Source organism: Tetrao urogallus (assembly GCF_951394365.1).
Source record: "Tetrao urogallus genome assembly, chromosome: 24".
Classification (NCBI taxonomy): domain Eukaryota; kingdom Metazoa; phylum Chordata; class Aves; order Galliformes; family Phasianidae; genus Tetrao; species Tetrao urogallus.
This window is the reverse complement of record NC_136837.1, coordinates 407,735-423,771: the sequence shown is the minus strand read 5'-3', so window position 1 is coordinate 423,771 and position 16,037 is coordinate 407,735. Positions and strand designations below refer to the sequence as shown.

Sequence of the window (16,037 nt, the reverse complement as noted above, 5' to 3'; positions counted from 1 at the left end):
CCTCCCCCTTTCCCCCTCTTCCCCCGCCCCACCCTCTTGGCACCCACCCGGTCCTTTGCCCTGGAGCACGGCAGCGCGATGAGCCCCGGCCCCGGCCCCTTTTTCTTCCTCCTCCCCCTCCCGGGTCGGCCCAAAAATAGCCCTCCCGTAAGCATCCCTGCCCCCCCGCCGCCCTCTCACGGCCGCTCTCGACGTCACTCCTTCCACCGCGCTGAGCTCAGCCGCTGTTTGCATACCGCTCCGCGCGCCCAATGGGCTCCGAGGCGCCGCTGCCGCCCCCCCGCACGGCGGTACTTAACGGCGAAGCGGAGCGGGCGGTGGCACTCCGAGCTGAGCCGGGCAGCACCGCGCGGAGCCGAGCGGGCAGGCAGCCGGCAGGCAGGCACCCACCGTCAGCCCTCCCCTACCAGCCATGAGCCAGCGCCGCGGGCCCCCCCCGCGGGCCGACATGTTGCCCGAGATCGCCGCCGCCGTCGGTTTCGTCTCCGGGCTGCTGCGGACGCGGGGCTGCGTCAGCGAGCAGCAGCTGCAGGTCTTCAGCGGAGCGCTGCGGGAGGCGCTCGCAGGTGAGGGGGGCGGGGGGCGGCTCGTCGTGGAATCGCAGTGTGATTTGGGTCTGAAGGGACCTTAGCCGTTGTGGAACTGTGGAATCGCCGCGTGGTTGCGTTGGAAGGGACCTTGTGCTCCCCCATCCCCTGCCGTGGGCTGAGTGCCCCCTCCCCCACTAGCTCAAGCTGCTCAGGATCCCATCCGTGGCCTTGGGCACCGCCAAGGATGAGGCTGAGGCTTCGTGGTCCCTGCGGGGGCGGCCCGGAGCGAGCAGAGTCCACTTCCATCCAGTCCTCGGCACCTTTTGTCGAGGCCAGAAGCCTCCGTGTCGCTCCTGGGGTCGGGACTCCCCAGCTGGTTCCTGCACGCATCCTTCTCTGCTACCCGGCTGTGCCCCCCTCGGTGTTGGGCATCCACGTATGTCCCTGTGGGCACCTGCCCGTGTCTCTGTGGTACTTGAACTCCACAGCTGTCTGTCTGTCCCATGTGGAGGGCTCTGTGCCCTCAGCACCCTCTCTGGGGGTTGCCTTGGGGGACCGAAGCCGGGCTCTGTGCCCAGTCCCTGACAAGTGAAGATCCACCCCGTGTCCTGTCGGGTGGTGTGAGGCTCTCCTCCCAGCACAGCCTTGGTGCTATCAGCCCGAAGGAGGGCACTTGTCTGCTGCTTTGCCAAGATAAGGGGCAGCAGCATGCCCCAAATGATCCATCTGCCCCTCCCTGACCATAGGGTTTTGTTGTTGGTGATACTGTATCTCCCCCAACCACCTCAGTCCCAGGGTAAGGAGACTTCGGGGTGCCCCCATGGCACTACTGGGGCTTTCCAGGACCTGAAGAGCTGCGTTCTGCCTTGGGTTCTGCAAGTGGCAGCTGAGCACTCTGCTCTGGAGCTGCTGTGACAGAGGTGGCCGAAGCAGGATGTGGTTTCTCTGCCTGCATTGGGATGTGGGACCCCTTGGGACTGCAGTGAGATGCAGACCTTGCTGCTCCACGCCTGCTCACCGTGCTTCCCTTCTTGCTTCCCTTGCAGAGCACTACAAACACCACTGGTTTCCTGAGAAACCGTTCAAAGGCTCTGGGTACCGCTGCATCCGGATCAATCACAAAATGGACCCCATTATCAGCAAGGCAGCTAGCCAGATTGGACTCAGCCTCCCGCAGCTCTACCAGCTCCTGCCCAGCGAGCTCACGCTCTGGGTGGACCCCTATGAGGTCTCATACCGCATTGGTGAGGACGGCTCCATCTGTGTCTTGTACGAAGCGACAGCAGCCAAGCCTGTGAGCTCCTATGGGATGCTTACCTGTAAGAACCAGATGATGTTAGGTCGCACAAGCCCTTCGAAGAACTACATCATGACTGTCTCCAGCTAAATACTCCTCTTGTCCTTACACTGCCAAGACATGGGCTACTGTATACCTCACCCGAGGATCTATTTTTAAAATGAAGAGCTATTTATATTTTTTAAGAAAATCCAAGAAAATCAAAATTAAAATATCAGGTGCTGCTTCAGACAGAAGCAGTGCTTTTAGGTGCCTTTTTTTAAAAGCTGTTGCAGGCTTGAGGTTTTTATTATGAAGCTGATATCTACCTAATTAGTGTTGGATGGCAACTTTGGTGAGCTGGCTTGCTCACTGGGCAGCTTGGAATGAAGGAAGAGGGGAAGGAGAGGCCAGCTGGGAAGTGTGGCTGGTGACAGGACCTGAGTGTCACCTCCTCTCCATCCTGGTACCCAGCAGTGCCACGGCGTCACCAAGCATTGCAGTGCTGTTAAGGAATGGATGAGCGAGTTACTGCATTTCCTTCACTAACTCATGGCCAAGCTGGTCTGATCTCCCTGGGAATGGTGTTTGGTAACCCCAAGGGCTGGGTGGTGCTGGGAACCTGTGCAGTGGAGGTTCCCAATACTGTAAATGCTGTGGTGGCACCCGGTGCTATTTGTTCCTGGTGCTGCCCAGCACCTGGCTGTCACCACAGCTTGCTGCTCGCTGGGGGGCTGCTCCAGGCCCTGAAACCAGCACTGAGCTGCACTCCTCCATCGGGTTCAGACATCAGCCTGTGCCCTGCAGCTGTGTCCCCTCTTGTGTGTAGAAGTTGCCTAATCCAATGCTGATCCCACTCTGCATCACTTCTCTGGAAGAGCTGAAGCAACTTGCCTTGTGCCCTAGAAGTTGCTGTGTAAGTTCCCCTCTTGCCCTCTCTCTTTAAATCTAAAAGTATTGGGAGACTCTTCCCCTGTGCTTGTGGCTGCCTGGGGTTGGTGTCCATGCTGGTTTTAAATTCACATCTTTTCCTCCTTCCCTTCCTCCTCTGGGTGCTCAGCACATGGCTGAGCCTTGGATCTGCCCCAGCTGAGACCTCAGAGGGGCAGTACCTGGTTCTGGTTTCTTGGTACCTGTTTTGCACAGTGCCTGGCCCTTCACCTCCTGAAGCAGAGCTCCTCTCACTGGTACTTTTTGTTCAGGGAGGTTTGCCTGAGTGGTGTTCAGGTGTTTGGCCCTCTGGCTTCTGCAGGTGGGGTGGGAACCGAAAATGCTGCCCCAAACACTGCCTGTGGGGAATGAGCCTTCACCAGCATGAGATCCATTGCCTTTCTTAAGAACAGCTGGTGCTCCTCCAATGATCCCAGTAGAAGTGATGGGGAAATTCAGGGCATTGACGTGGCCTGTTCTAATGAAACTTCCTCAGATCTGTTTTGCAGAACGCTTTTATTGTAACCTTCCTCCTTCCTGAGCTAGCAGCTGACTGGCATCCCGGAGCTGCTCTTTCCCAGCCTTGGGTTCAAGTTCTCAGACAATTGTGCAATATATTTCAAAACCATGGATGCTCTGGGAGAGGAAGGAAGCCTCCTGTCTGCTGCTTGGCTTTTTTCTCAATACACGAAAACAAAGAAGTGCAGCTCCCCAACTCTGACTACTACTTATGTGGGAAAACTTACAGATTCCTGTAGCAGTTTCAAATAATGATTTCCTGAACTGGAAAACCAGCATTTTGATTAAATGTCAAGTGGTGTTACTTTGTCCTTGAGCTGTACGAGGCGGTGGCTCAGGAGTTGCATCACTTCAGTTCCTCATGGCAGCAAAGCAGAAGCTGAACTGAAGCGCTGGGACTTTTCCCCTGGTGCAATAGGTGACATCACCAAGAGGAGAGCGCTTGGGAACTACCGAAAACCAAGTTCCCTTTTCAGCAGAGAAAGGATCAGGGTGCTCTCTGGAGTTCTTGCTTCGAATCTGCTGGTGTGGGAACTGCAGTGTGCTCAGGACAAATGCTGTTTGCTTTGGCCCTTGTGGCTGGGTGTGGGCTTCCCTGGGCTTTAATGTCTGCCTCCCCGTTACTGTTACCTCCCTCTTAGCAGAAAAGAAGTTCAGAGGAACAGCCCACACCAAAGGAACATGCTGTTGTTGCACTTACTTTGCTCCTGCTTCTGACACAAAAGCTGTCACGTCCCGTTCCTTGTCCCTGGCGTGGAGGAGCCTCATGTTCAAGTGTCTTGGTAGCTTCAAGCCCAATCAAATTCAGGTGCAACCCCTTCCTCTTGTAGCTGGTTCCTTGTAAAAGCTGTGAATTACTGTGCTGTTGCCTTCTTGCCCACAAGCCTGAATGGTGTGTTTTCAGAAGGTGTTTGGGAGCTGGGGGGTTCTCTCACTGTTTAAACAAAGCTGGACTGTTGACCGGGACCTGCTTTTTTTATTGGGTGGATGTGGTGGGACGTTTGTAAGCTACACATGGAGGAAGAGATGGATGGTTACTAATTGTACAGTAGTGTTTTTATATACAGAGTGTACAGATCCTTATGCTTTTGTTACTTTAATAAAAATGTAGCAGCGTTGTTGAGCCTCATTTCCTTGCTGGGCTGACAGTGGGGGTGGGCTGCAGCCTCCATCCCTGTGACCACGCAGTGCCGCTGGGCCTTGTTAGTGTGGGTGGCTGCTTCTCTCTGCCTGCGTCACAGAGGAGGTTTAGAAAAACCTGCTTACTCAACGTGCTGGCTGATGGCTGAGCGTGGCCCTGCAGAGCTGGGGGCTGGGCCTGATGAGTAACGTGGGACTGTGGGGTGCTGCTCTTCTCCCTGGGGCTGCCTTGACTTGTCCCACAGAGGCAGCTGGGGGGCTTAGTACAGAGCACAAAGGGCATAAAGCTGCCTGCCGGGTCGCTTACTCGATGCTAGAGCCACTGTTCACCTTGGAAATGAGCAGGTAATGAGCTGAGCCAGGCATGGGGCAGTTCCTGGGTATCTGGGGGTGCCACCCTGCTCCCTTCCTGCCTTCCTTCCAGGGGTGGCTGAGTCAGCAGGAGGAAGGCTGAGGGATCAGAGGATCGCAATGTTGGGGCAATGCTTAGGGCTGTTACGACAAAGGCACCTGGGGCTGATTCATGGCAGATCCTGTTTCAGTTGTGCCCAGGCTGGTGACTGCAGCTTGCTCACTGTGTGGCTTGTGTGCTTCATCCCTCCTCTTCGTGCTGACCTTATTTAGGGGTACTGAGCTGAGCCAGGCTACGTAGGTGCTAGCTTTGGTCCCAAACTTGCCAAAAGTTTTTGGACTGTGGGCACTGCTACCCCCCAGCTGCTCCCTGGTGGCTTCCAGAGAAGTGATGCTGGTGTGGGCACTGGCCTGGGAGCAGAGCCATGTCCCCCTCCTGCTTTTATCCTGCCTGGAAAACAGCTGGTGTGTTGGTTTTGGTGCTCTGTCAAGGCCACTCCTTTTTGAACTCATCCCTTCATTAGTTTCAATAAGCACACCCAAATTGCTGCTATTTGTGAAACAGGGCTGTTAGGGAGGAATGGGCGTCCGTTGGTTGCTGATTACATTGGAGTCATGTGGGTTCAAAGGCACAGAGTCGTGGGCTGGCACCCATTTGCTGTATGCATGATCTGGGGGCCAGCACAGCCCGTGCCCCCGCTGTGCCCATGGGTTCTGTTTGGGCTCTTGCAGGGCTGCAGCCACCACCGTTTGAGTCCTCACAGGCAGAGCTGCGATGGCCCAAAACTGAAGTGCTCCCAGCCTGGATAAAAACACAGCTTTCACGTAGAGGAGTGTTCAGTGAGGAGTCAGCACTACGACACAGCTGCCAGGTCTGCCCACCGGCCTTCTCATAGGTGACTCATCTCCTATTTTTATTTTGCTCGTCATTTTCCTTCTGGTCGGATCGCGGCCCCTCAGGATCGGCTCTGGGATGGGGAGGGGTGCAGGGTGACACCACAGGACCAGCTCAGGACAGACTGGAAGTAAATAAAGGCACAACTGCTGCTCCCCACCTCCTGTTACCATTTTGACACTCTTTCTGCCAAGCTTTTTGTTGGATTTCTGCTGGGATTTTTTAATTATTATTATTTTTTTAAAATTTGGATGTTTGCTGGAAGTGTCTGACTCAAGGAGACCAGGTTGGTCGGTTCCCCCAGCCACCAGCAATTGGCACAAACCAACATTCATCCTCGATATGTCCTGGGCCGGAGCACTGCGCGATGCCCTTCGCTCTGCCCACGGTCCTTCCCGCCGGGTTGGGGCTGTCTGTTGGAAAAATGCCATTTGTGCAAAGTCCAAATGAGCTACAGAAAAAGTCCTGACCTGGCAGTGACCACTGCGGACAGACTCCGTGAAGATATTTTGCTCAATTCCCGATAAAATACTATTGGATTTTTGTGTGTTCATTTTGCACTCTTTCCAGGGGTCCCTTTAGCAGAAGCCGAACATTTCTCACTTCTAACTTACCAGAAAAGCAACATCAGCAGAAGTGAAACCCAGCCTCCACCCGCCCCAGCACACGGCGTGGGGTCAGACTCCTCCAGGTGCTTCCTGCCCGGGGTTTGCCACTGGGACGGGAGCGGCGATGTCGGCTCAGCTGAGGCCAATCAGCACTGCGTGGGTGCCTGTATCTGGGGCAATGCAGCAGCTCTGCCCCAGCCCTGGGGATGGGAGGGGATGCCCAGGGCACGCCGTCACCTGCGGTGTGCGCAGCTCAAACCATCTTCCAGGATCTGCCAGAGCCGGAGAAACTCTGCGCTCACGTGGCCCAGCAACGGGACGGAGCTTTGTGTGGTTGGAAGGGCTGCAGCAGCACCAGCTCCGGCAAACCCACGTCTTGTGCTGCATGTGAATTCCTGCTGGTTTCTGCCCCTCGGCAGGGCTGGCAGAGCAGATCCTGCTGGGAGGCCATGCTCCCTGCCTGCCCTCTGTCCTGACAGAGCATTCCTCCCTTCCCCTCGCAGCATCTGCAGAGCAGAGCCTGAGCTCCCTGCAGCCCTGACCCTAAGGCTGTGTGTGTCCACCAGCACTGAGAAGATCACCCTTTTCCAATCCTTGATAAAAACAGGGGAATGGGATTCTGGGGGCTGCCTCACCCCAGCCACCTTCCCACTGTGTCTCCTGGGGCCTTGACAGATGGGCAGGCGGCACAGAGCTGCTTTTTTTGTTCTCCACTGCACATCCCATGGGGAGAACCATCCCTGTCCCCATCCCCATTTCAGTCGCCATTCCTGCCCTATCCCCATCCCATCTCTATCCTATCCCTGTACCCATTCCTGTCCCCATCCCCACCCCCATCCCTGTCTCCATTTTCCTATACCATCCCATCCCCATCCTTGTCGCCATCCCTATTCCTGTCTCTGTCCCCATTCCAGCCCCTCCATGACAGCGGCTGCTGAGCTCCAACGCTCTCATTTATGACCTGTTGGGGGATAAAGGGGCTTATTGGCAACAGTGAGCAACTGGTGTGCGGGGACAACTGCTGCCATCTGTCTGCTGGGGGGGAGTGGGGGGGTTGCGGCTGGGGCCGGGTTTTGTTTCTCTTTCATGCACCACTGAACTTTGCACCTTTTGTTTTCCAAGAGAAGGGCTGTGGAGAAAAGCGGCCTCCCCACACCGTGCAGGTCAGGGCAGAGCTTGCTGCTTTGCATGCTGTTCTTATTAAATATTCTAATGGTAATTATTGTTATTTGAGGAGTCTGTTGGCACTGGGCAACCTGGTCCTGAACCCTTCTGTCCTCCACTCTGTGAGCTGGGAGGAGTGCAGTGTCCCAGCACATTGTGGGGCACAAACCATAGGGACAGAGCTGTGCCCTGATGTCCCTGGAGACTCTGTGCCCTACTCCCATTCCCAAAGCACACCGAGGGACTGCAGCAGTGGGGACACGGTGCCTGGCCAGCCCTGGGATGGCAGCATCACCGCTTCCCACAGGTCCTTGTCTGGGATGCTGAGCCCCTGAAGAACTCTGCCAGGTGGGGGTTCAGAGCCATATGAGGAATTTAGGGCTTTCTCTGTGCCCTGTTACCCACTGAGTGAGCTGGGATTGGTGACACGCTGCGTGCTCCTCCGGGACACGCCAGGAAACGCCTTTTGGAAACGGCAACAATGCCCCTGAGCCCCGCGCCGCCCGGCTCCCAGCTGCCAGACGGAGGGGTGAGGCCCATTTTCCCTCTGACAATACCCTTTTACCGCGAGTTTGTGTCTATTGTAGCCCCAGATAAAACGGGGAAGGGGAAGGACGGGGCTGAAGCGGAGCAGCTGCCCTTGCTGACGGGTTGGTGGCTTTGTTGTGAGCTAAAAGGCCGCGTTCAGGCTGGGACAGCAGCTGGGGTGCTGCTCCCCTAGAGAGGGATTGGGACCCCTTCTCACCCAGGGATGGCTCTGAGAGGGAATGGCACACTTACAAATCCCCGAGAAGCGCAGCACAGCAGGGCTGCACGCCCCTGATCCCAGTAGTCAGGAAGGAGCAGCAGGACCCCCGGCAGTGCCAGCCCTTGAAGCTTTAAGGCTGGCACTTGGGGCTGCAGCACAGCTCTGGGTGCGCGGTGCCTTTAGAAGCAGAGACAAAACCCAGCTTGATATTTACAGCACGCGCAGGGTGTGCGGGGCTGCGGGACAGATGGCGAGTGGAACAAAAGGGGAGGCAAGAATGGGAGCCAAACAGATTGGGAATTTCTTGCCCTTCCCTCTGTCCTGAGGTTCCGCAATGCGGGGGCACTGGGCTGCCCAGCAGTCCCCAAAGCTTTTGCACTGAGTGCTGCCTGAGCATCGAAACCCCACATCCCAAATCTTTAGCCCTGGTGTGGAGGAGTGGGAGCTGGGTAGTCTCCAATCCTCATTCTCCTCCATAATATGGGACCACGCAGTGCTCGGGGTCTGGTTGATCTCTGCTGGGAACACACTAGTTCCCCCCCCCCCCCCCCCCCCCCCCGGCATGTTTTCCCTCTACCTCTGCAATTTTCTTTATCTCTTCCCAACAATGTCGCAGCAGCCGTGGCCCAAATCCATGTGGCTTATTAATAATTAACCTTTATTGCTGCCCGTCTGCAGACAGCCGTGTGTGTGGGACTCAGCCCTTTTGTCCTCAGCATCAGCGTGAGAAATGTGGCACGGCAGAAATCAGAAAAAAGCAGAAATCCCGATGGCTCTGTCTGCACCAACACATCCTAACATCCTAACAATAAAGGTTTTAGGTTAAGGCTGGGGAGAATGGAGCAAAGGGAAATGCTGAAGGACGGAGTGTGTGTGCTGTGCCCAGCACTCGCGTCCTGGGAGTGGCTTTGGGTCACAGCTGTCCTTTGCTTCGTTCTAGTCTGTGTCCCCAGGGGGTAATGTCTGGGATGGTGGTGTTGAAACATAAATCCCGGGGAGAAATGTGGTGGTGAAGGGCTGTTTGTGAGCGGCCTGGGTAGGTCTGAGCTGAGGGATGCTTCAAAGGGGGGAGGGGGGGGAGGGGAAGGAGGAAGAAAGGAGGGGAACAAAATGTGGGAAAAGATGTTGAAAAAGAATTGGGGACTTTGGGAGCTGAAATGTGAGGGGGTTTGGGGGGGCTGTGGAGAAGCCCTGCCCGTCCTTGTGGGAGCTGCTGTGTGGCGTGCGGTGCCCCACAAAGCCACGGGGACACCTCGGGGGGGAGGGGACAGCGGAGTTGCTTTCAGTTGCTTTGGAGTTTTCCCCTCCTTTATGCTTCTCGGTGAGTCCGGACAAAACCCCGCGCCCCTCCTCCCCGGGAGGACATCGCTGCGGCCCCGGCCACCGCTCCTCCCAGCAACAGGAGGAGGAGGAGTAGGAGGAGGAAGGGGACGCGAGCCCCCATCCTGCCGTCCCCTACACAGCAACACGGCGCTGATTGGGCACCAGCGGGCTCGCAGGACCAATGGGATCTCCCACTTTTTGGGGGGAGGGGGGAGAAGTTGGGGAGTGCGGAGAAAGGGGAGCGCGCAGCCCCTCTGCTCTTCGTCCCCCCCTCCCCGCTGCTATCGAGCAGCTACTGCGGCCGCCCCGCCGGGGAGGACGGAGCGACCCCTCGGGGCAGCTCGGTACCAGCCGTGCGTGGGCTCTGCGCGGTCCCGTCTGCCCGTTTGTCCCTGCAGGGGCTGTGACTGCGGGGGGCAGCGATGGCGTGCGGAGGGAATGGAGCCGGGCTAAGCGGAGTGGGGCCGGAGCGCCTCCCCCGCTGCCCGACGGCCGCAGCACAGAAAGCCAACCGTATCCTGGGTGCATCCAAAGCAGCGCTGCCAGCAGGGCCAGGGAGGGGATCTGCCCCTTTGCTCTGTGCTGAGTCCTCACCTGGAGCGCTGCGTCCAGACGGGGTTTTCTCAGCACAGGAGGGACGTGGAGCTGTTGGAGCACATCAGAGGAGGGCCACAGAAGTGATCCTAGGGATGGGACACTGCTCTTCAGTTTCTAAAGGGGCTGTAAGAAAGAGGGGTCAGACTCTATAGCAGGGTCTGTGTGATAGGACGAGGGGAAATGGTTTCAAACTGAAAAAGGGGAGGTTTAGGTTGGATATAAGAACGAAGTCTTCTGCAGTCAGGGCGGTGAGGCGCTGCACAGGCTGCCCATGGTGATGTTCCATCCCCAGAGACCCCCCAGGGGCAGGGATGGGGCTGTGAGCACTGATGGAGCTGTGGGTGTCCCTGTGCACTGCAGGCCGTGGGACCGGATGGCCTTAAGGGATCCCTTCCAACTCAACACTTCTACCATTCTGTGAACCCCGCAGTGCAGCGCAGTGCCTGCAGCAGCCACCAGACGGCCGATGCACAGCGCAGCGTTATCGTAGGTTCTGAGCTGCGAGCGGCTCCACGCGGTGCTGGGATTCCTCAGACACGTTTTGTGCAGTTACAGAAAGGGCTTTATTCGTCGGTATGACATCTACAGTTCATGCGCTGGTGATAGTGCAGGTTTTTTTGTTTTTTTGTTTTTGTTTCTATAATGTTAGCATGCAGTTTAAATGCAGAGGGTCTGGATGACCTCTTCAGCTTTGCAGGTCATCTTCAAAGCTCAGCTGCCCCTTTGGTTCTCAGTAGGCCTGTCCAAGGAACCAAGTTGGTGCTTCGGCTCTTGATAAATTGAGATGTGCTGCCCATGCAGACATTACTGCTGCATCATTTATTCCTAATGGGAAAGCCCAGTTCCCTGGGTGGGAAGCCCTGAGCTGTGCCAGCAGGTGGAGGGGTGGGAGGAGTAGGGCAGATCCTGCAGTGTGGGTGAGTACAGGAGTTAGGCACCAGAACTTTGGGAGCAGTGAAACCCCCCCCTGTTAAAGCCAGGTGGGTCCCACCTGGTTCGAAACCTCACCTGCTGTGGGGCTGCTCTCCCTAGGCTGGGGCAGCTGCAGCTGAGTGGCACGCAGTAATGGGGTGGGTCGGCAGAGTGGGAGGACACGGCTGTGTGCAGACCCAGAATGTGGCCCAGTTGCTCTCATGGCAGCACCTGGTGCCTGGGCAGGGGCAGCAGGGACAGAGGGCTGCTCCTGGCATGGACCTGGAGCTCTATGGGGTGACGGCACTGCAATGTGCCCGTCTCTTGGCCCCAGTCCTGTCCCAAAACCTGGGGAGGTGTGAGGGTCCCTCTGGCCATGGCTGCTCCTCAAGGAGTTTCTCTCTGACCTTAGCAGCTGAAGGCTGCTGGGCAGCAGCAGGAAAGATTTCTTTCCTCTTGGCTTGATGTTTGCAGCAGGAAGCTTCAGGAAAAGGTGGTAAAGTAAGGATAGAGATTTGCTTATTCCCATCCTAGAGAGAGGGATGCTGCTGGTTGGGAAATCTGTAACCCTTCACCTATTGAGCTCCAAGCGATCACCAAACCCTTGCCCAGGGGGAGCCACCGGGGTGGTTCTGCAAGATCCACATCCGGAGCCGAACGCTTAGCACCACATTTCAGAGATGGGATGAGCTCTCCTTCTTCCCCACTGCCTCCTGCACGGACCAGGGCATGGCTACATGGGATCTGTGAGGTTGGAGAGACTGGGGGAGGGGGAGATTTGGGGATGAGCAGATCCTGCCCCCCTGCGTGGGCTGGCATTGGAGCACCCTTATTGCACTATTGCAGAAGCCAAGTCAAACTGTCAAGCTGCATAAAAATAGGAGTGAGTGTCTCCCTGGGAAGAAGGGAGCAGAGTCCTGAGGAGCAGGGCTGGCAGCAGGCTAGATCTCGATGACGGTGGCACGCCGCAGGCACAGCGGGGCATCAGGGGGCATCGCGTTGCGCTTGATCTCATTCCCATCCAACCGCAGCACCTGGAGCCGGGAGTAGTTCATCACATCCACGACAGTGCAGAAACTGCTGATGGAGAATTCTGTGGGGGAAGGAGAGCTGTCAGGGCCCCGTTCTGCAGTGGGTCAGAGGGTGCCCAGCCAACGCAGGTCGGGCAGTAGAACAATGATCGCAACCCTGAATTAGCAATTTACAGACAAATTGGACTCCACACCTTTCCATCCTAAAGCAGTAGAGCAGTTGGCGCTTCCAGCTGGAGCCCAAAGCAGCACTGAGGCTGTGCGTGCTCAGGGCTTTGGGAGCTGTGACTTTGCCCAGCACAGCTGGAGTCCTGGTAGGATAAAAGAACAGAGCTGGGTGGTGTCAGACAAAAACTGTCAGTTTTCAGAGGGAACGGTCACTGCAGTTCATGAGTCTTCCCATGCTGCAGCATCCAGACCCTCTGGCACCGACGGGGAGCGGGACCACCCAGGCACTGTGTCTGTGGGGGGAGGTCCCCGTCCCATCCGCGTTCCCTCTCTGCCACCCACTGCTGTCTGCGGCTCCCAGGCCCATCCCTCCCTGTGTCTGCAGGGGAGATACGGAACAAATTTCGCTTTTGTGCGGGACTTAGGAGAGAAACGGCCGCCTAGGGGGCAGCAAAGCTCCAGGCCGAGAGCTTCTGGGGAAGGCTCTGGGGCACGCTGGGGTGCGCAGCCCTCAGCCCAAACTCTCCGTCCGCGCTCAGCCTGTGCGCCTCAGGGGCTGTGCAGCTCCGCACTGTCTGAAACAGCCCGGGAGGAGAGCCGGGGGGACGGGGGCTTGGTGGCAGGAGGGGGCACATGGAGGGCAGCAGCGTCTCCCGGGGGCTGCACAGCACCCAGATGTGATGCGGGTGCCCCACTCTCCACCGAAGGGCACACGGGGCTCCAGAGGTCTGCAGCAAATCTGCAGCTGGAGCAGAGCTTCGGGCAAGCGTGGAAAGCTCCACAGCGGTTTCATGGCGTTTGTGGGCAGACATTAACAGCTACAAATGTTGAAAGCAAACATTTGGGAATCTGTTCTTGTTTTCGTGTTCTGTCAGTTCCTCAGTGTGGGGTTGTTTCCCCTGCAACAACTGATGGCTACACCGGTGCAGCAGCACTGCTCCTGAAGGGTTCTGCCCTCAGCCCTGCCAGGTGAGAGAAGCAAGCGGGGATTTTTCCAGGAGATGCAGTTTGCTTGTTGTCCTAATTATTATTATTTTGCAAACAGCAACCGTTCCTTTTATTTTTGTGTACATGTGCGTGTGTATTAAATAGAGTGAATGTTAGTCCTGGCAGAAGATGCTCTAAAAACTAAAAGCTGTTGCCTGTCACAGCCCTGGCGAGGACGTACCCATCAGCTGCAGGCAGTGGCTCCTGGGGAGGTCTGGGTGTTTCCAGGGGCTGGGGGAGGGATGGGGCTCATCAGGGTCACCTCTGGCACATGGGGAAGGACCAGAGCTACATCTCCTGTGGATTACTGAAGGCTTGAGAATAAACTGGAGGTGTCAGACTGGGAGAGCTGCAGCTGGAGAGCTCAGGGCATCCTGCCGATGAGGGCAGAGGGGCTGCAGGGGGATGCGCCGGCCCCAGTGCTGCAGACCACTGAGCACTGCGGGGTTTGCCTGCAGCCGCACACTAGCCCTGCCAAGGGTGATGCCCGTTCCCATGTTCAGTGACTCTCCCAGCTCTCTTGGTGACCTTTCATCCTTGGAGGCCCCTCCCCAGGTTGTGCATCAGCCTCTACCCACAGTTCTGGCATGTCCAGCCAGAAGATGCTCAATAAAACCAAAGAAATGTCTCCATGCATCACGCAGGAGATCTCAGAGCTCGCAATAGATCAAGCCCCTTTCCTGCCTTGCAGCCTTGCACCGAGGAGGTCAGAGATCTGCCAAATTCCAGTGTCCTGCTCAAACTGTTCCCTGGACAGCCTCATGCTGGGCAGCACAGTTCCCACCTCCCCACCTCCCCATCCCCACTGCGCGTGGCTGACATGCTCACCATTGATTTGGTTCCCTTGAAGGTAGAGGTTCTCCAGGTTGGTGCTGACCCGGGGGATCTTCTGGAGCCGGTTGTAGGAGAGGTCCAGCTCGAGGATGCTGCTGCTGTTGAAAGTGTTGGTAGAGAGCCCTTGGTTTGTCAGGCTGTTGTGGGACATCCTTACATAGAGCAGCTTGGGAGACACCTTGAAATAGTCGTCAGGGATCGTGTTGATGTAGTTGTACTCTAGGTAGAGCTGTTCCAGAGCCATCGGGAGCCCATCAGGGACTTTCCTGAGGTGGTTATAGCTCAGATCAGCGAGGATCAAGGACTTGAGCCCTTTGAGGGATGCTCCCATCTCAAAAATATAGTTGTGGCTGAGGTACAGGGCAGTGAGGTTCTCCAGACCCTCCAGAGCATTGGAGGGGACCTTGGAGATCTGATTGTAAGACAAGTGGAGCTCCCTCAGGGACCGGGGCAGGGGGCTGGGCATCTTGGTCAGGTTGTTGTTGTTCATGTACAGTCGCTCCAGGTTTTTCAGCTTGGCAAAGACCCTCTTGCCCATCTTCTCGCTGCTGATCTGGTTGTTGTGCAGCGCCAGCCACTCCAGCTCGGTGGCGTTGTCGAAAGCTCCCTCCTGGATGGCGGTGATTTGGTTGTTCTGGAAGTAGACGTACTTCATCCGGGTGGGAACGAAGGGCAGATACCTCAGGTTGCGCGTGTCGCAGTACATGGCCGATGAGAAGTTGGGGGGACAGTCACACTCCTGGGGACATTGCCAGGATGAGGCCTGCTGAGCTTCAGGGACGGGCTCTGCCTCAGTGTCCGGGGCTGGGAGGTAAGAGTAAACGTAGGGGCTGTTCTCGTCCTCGTAGTAGGGCATGTAGTTGTAGGAGGACATCCGGGACTGCCGCATGTAGTACTGCAGCCACGCCAGGTCCTCCTCCTCATTGTATTGGCCCAGGGAGGCTCCGCAGAGCCCGGCGACGAGCAGGATGGTGGCCCAATGCATGGCGCTGGCGCTGAAGGGACCTGGGGGGAAGCAGCAGCAAAGTCAGGCCCAGCGCAGGGGCCGCAGGCAGGCGAGCTGCTCCCTGCGGGCTGGGCTGAGGTGGGCTTGGGTGGAACGGGTTGGGATGTGGGGCTGATGGCGCTTGGCAGCAGAGCCGATGAACTGAGATGACCTGAAGGAATCCTATTAAAACAAATGTGCCTGCCAGCATTTCCCTTTTCTGAAGCTACCTGATCTCCCCCTCTTTCATCTCACGCTTTCCAGAAACATTCTAGTGCCCATTTTCTTGCCAGCTCTTTGACCGCTGCTGTTTCTGGGGAGAGGGTGCCAATGGGGGCCCATTGGCAGAGTTGGTGCAAGGCCACAGCTGTGCCTGCAGCATCCCGATTTGCCTCTGCTGGTCTATGCAGGAGGGAGGAGAAGGGTCTCAGCCACCCTCCAAGCAGCGGGAGCTGCGGAACGGGTTGCTGGAGCTCAAGGCATGTTTCGATGCAGCTATATTTATACTGTGCTTGCTGGCGACGCGAGTTGCTGTGGGTTTAATCCAGCTGTCCCCTCCCCCACAAACATGCTGGATGCTCACACTGCTTGGGACTGATGTAAATCCTGGTAAACAAGTTCTGCCTTATTTTGAACTGAAACCATTTTAGAGCTGTTTTCCCCATCTCTTGTCCTGATGAGAATCAGGACGCCTGTCCTGAGACTGTCACCTGCTGTCCCATCAAGGCCAGCGTGACACAGGAGAGTGGGGACATCCCCAGAGTTGCCATTGGGACCTTGTTTATGGGAAGCAGTCTGCGTTGGGCTGAAGGCCAGCTGGGAGCAGGGCTGGATGCTCAGCACTGCGCAACGGCTCTGGTGCCCTTTGGCTTGGTGTGGGCTTTGCTGCACTGTCTCAGGGCACTGCACTGGCAGAGGGAGAACACCAATTATGGCTTCTCGTCCTCCCCTGAGCCTCATGGCTATGCCAGCACGCAGAGCGAGGTGGCTTGAAATGCCTCCAGGAAATACTCTGAGCCGTGCTGCTTGCAGGGGGAGC

At 56.9% G+C, this 16,037-nt stretch overlaps 2 protein-coding genes across 2 annotated transcripts; one reads left to right on the top strand and one right to left on the bottom strand.

Annotated features, from left to right (window-relative positions):
• Positions 1 to 412: 412 nt before the first annotated feature.
• Positions 413 to 1,958, top strand: BTG2 (BTG anti-proliferation factor 2; the record flags this gene model as incomplete). Its single annotated transcript, XM_079546285.1, has 2 exons — positions 413 to 566; positions 1,577 to 1,958. The coding sequence occupies 2 exons, from the start codon at positions 413 to 415 to the stop codon at positions 1,915 to 1,917; spliced, it is 495 nt and encodes a 164-aa protein (XP_079402411.1). The 3' UTR covers positions 1,918 to 1,958.
• Positions 1,959 to 11,934: 9,976 nt separating this feature from the next.
• Positions 11,935 to 14,998, bottom strand: FMOD (fibromodulin; the record flags this gene model as incomplete). Its single annotated transcript, XM_079546487.1, has 2 exons — positions 11,935 to 12,086; positions 14,008 to 14,998. 2 exons carry the CDS (start codon positions 14,996 to 14,998, stop codon positions 11,935 to 11,937), a joined length of 1,143 nt encoding a protein of 380 aa, XP_079402613.1.
• Between the last annotated feature and the right edge of the window lie 1,039 nt (positions 14,999 to 16,037).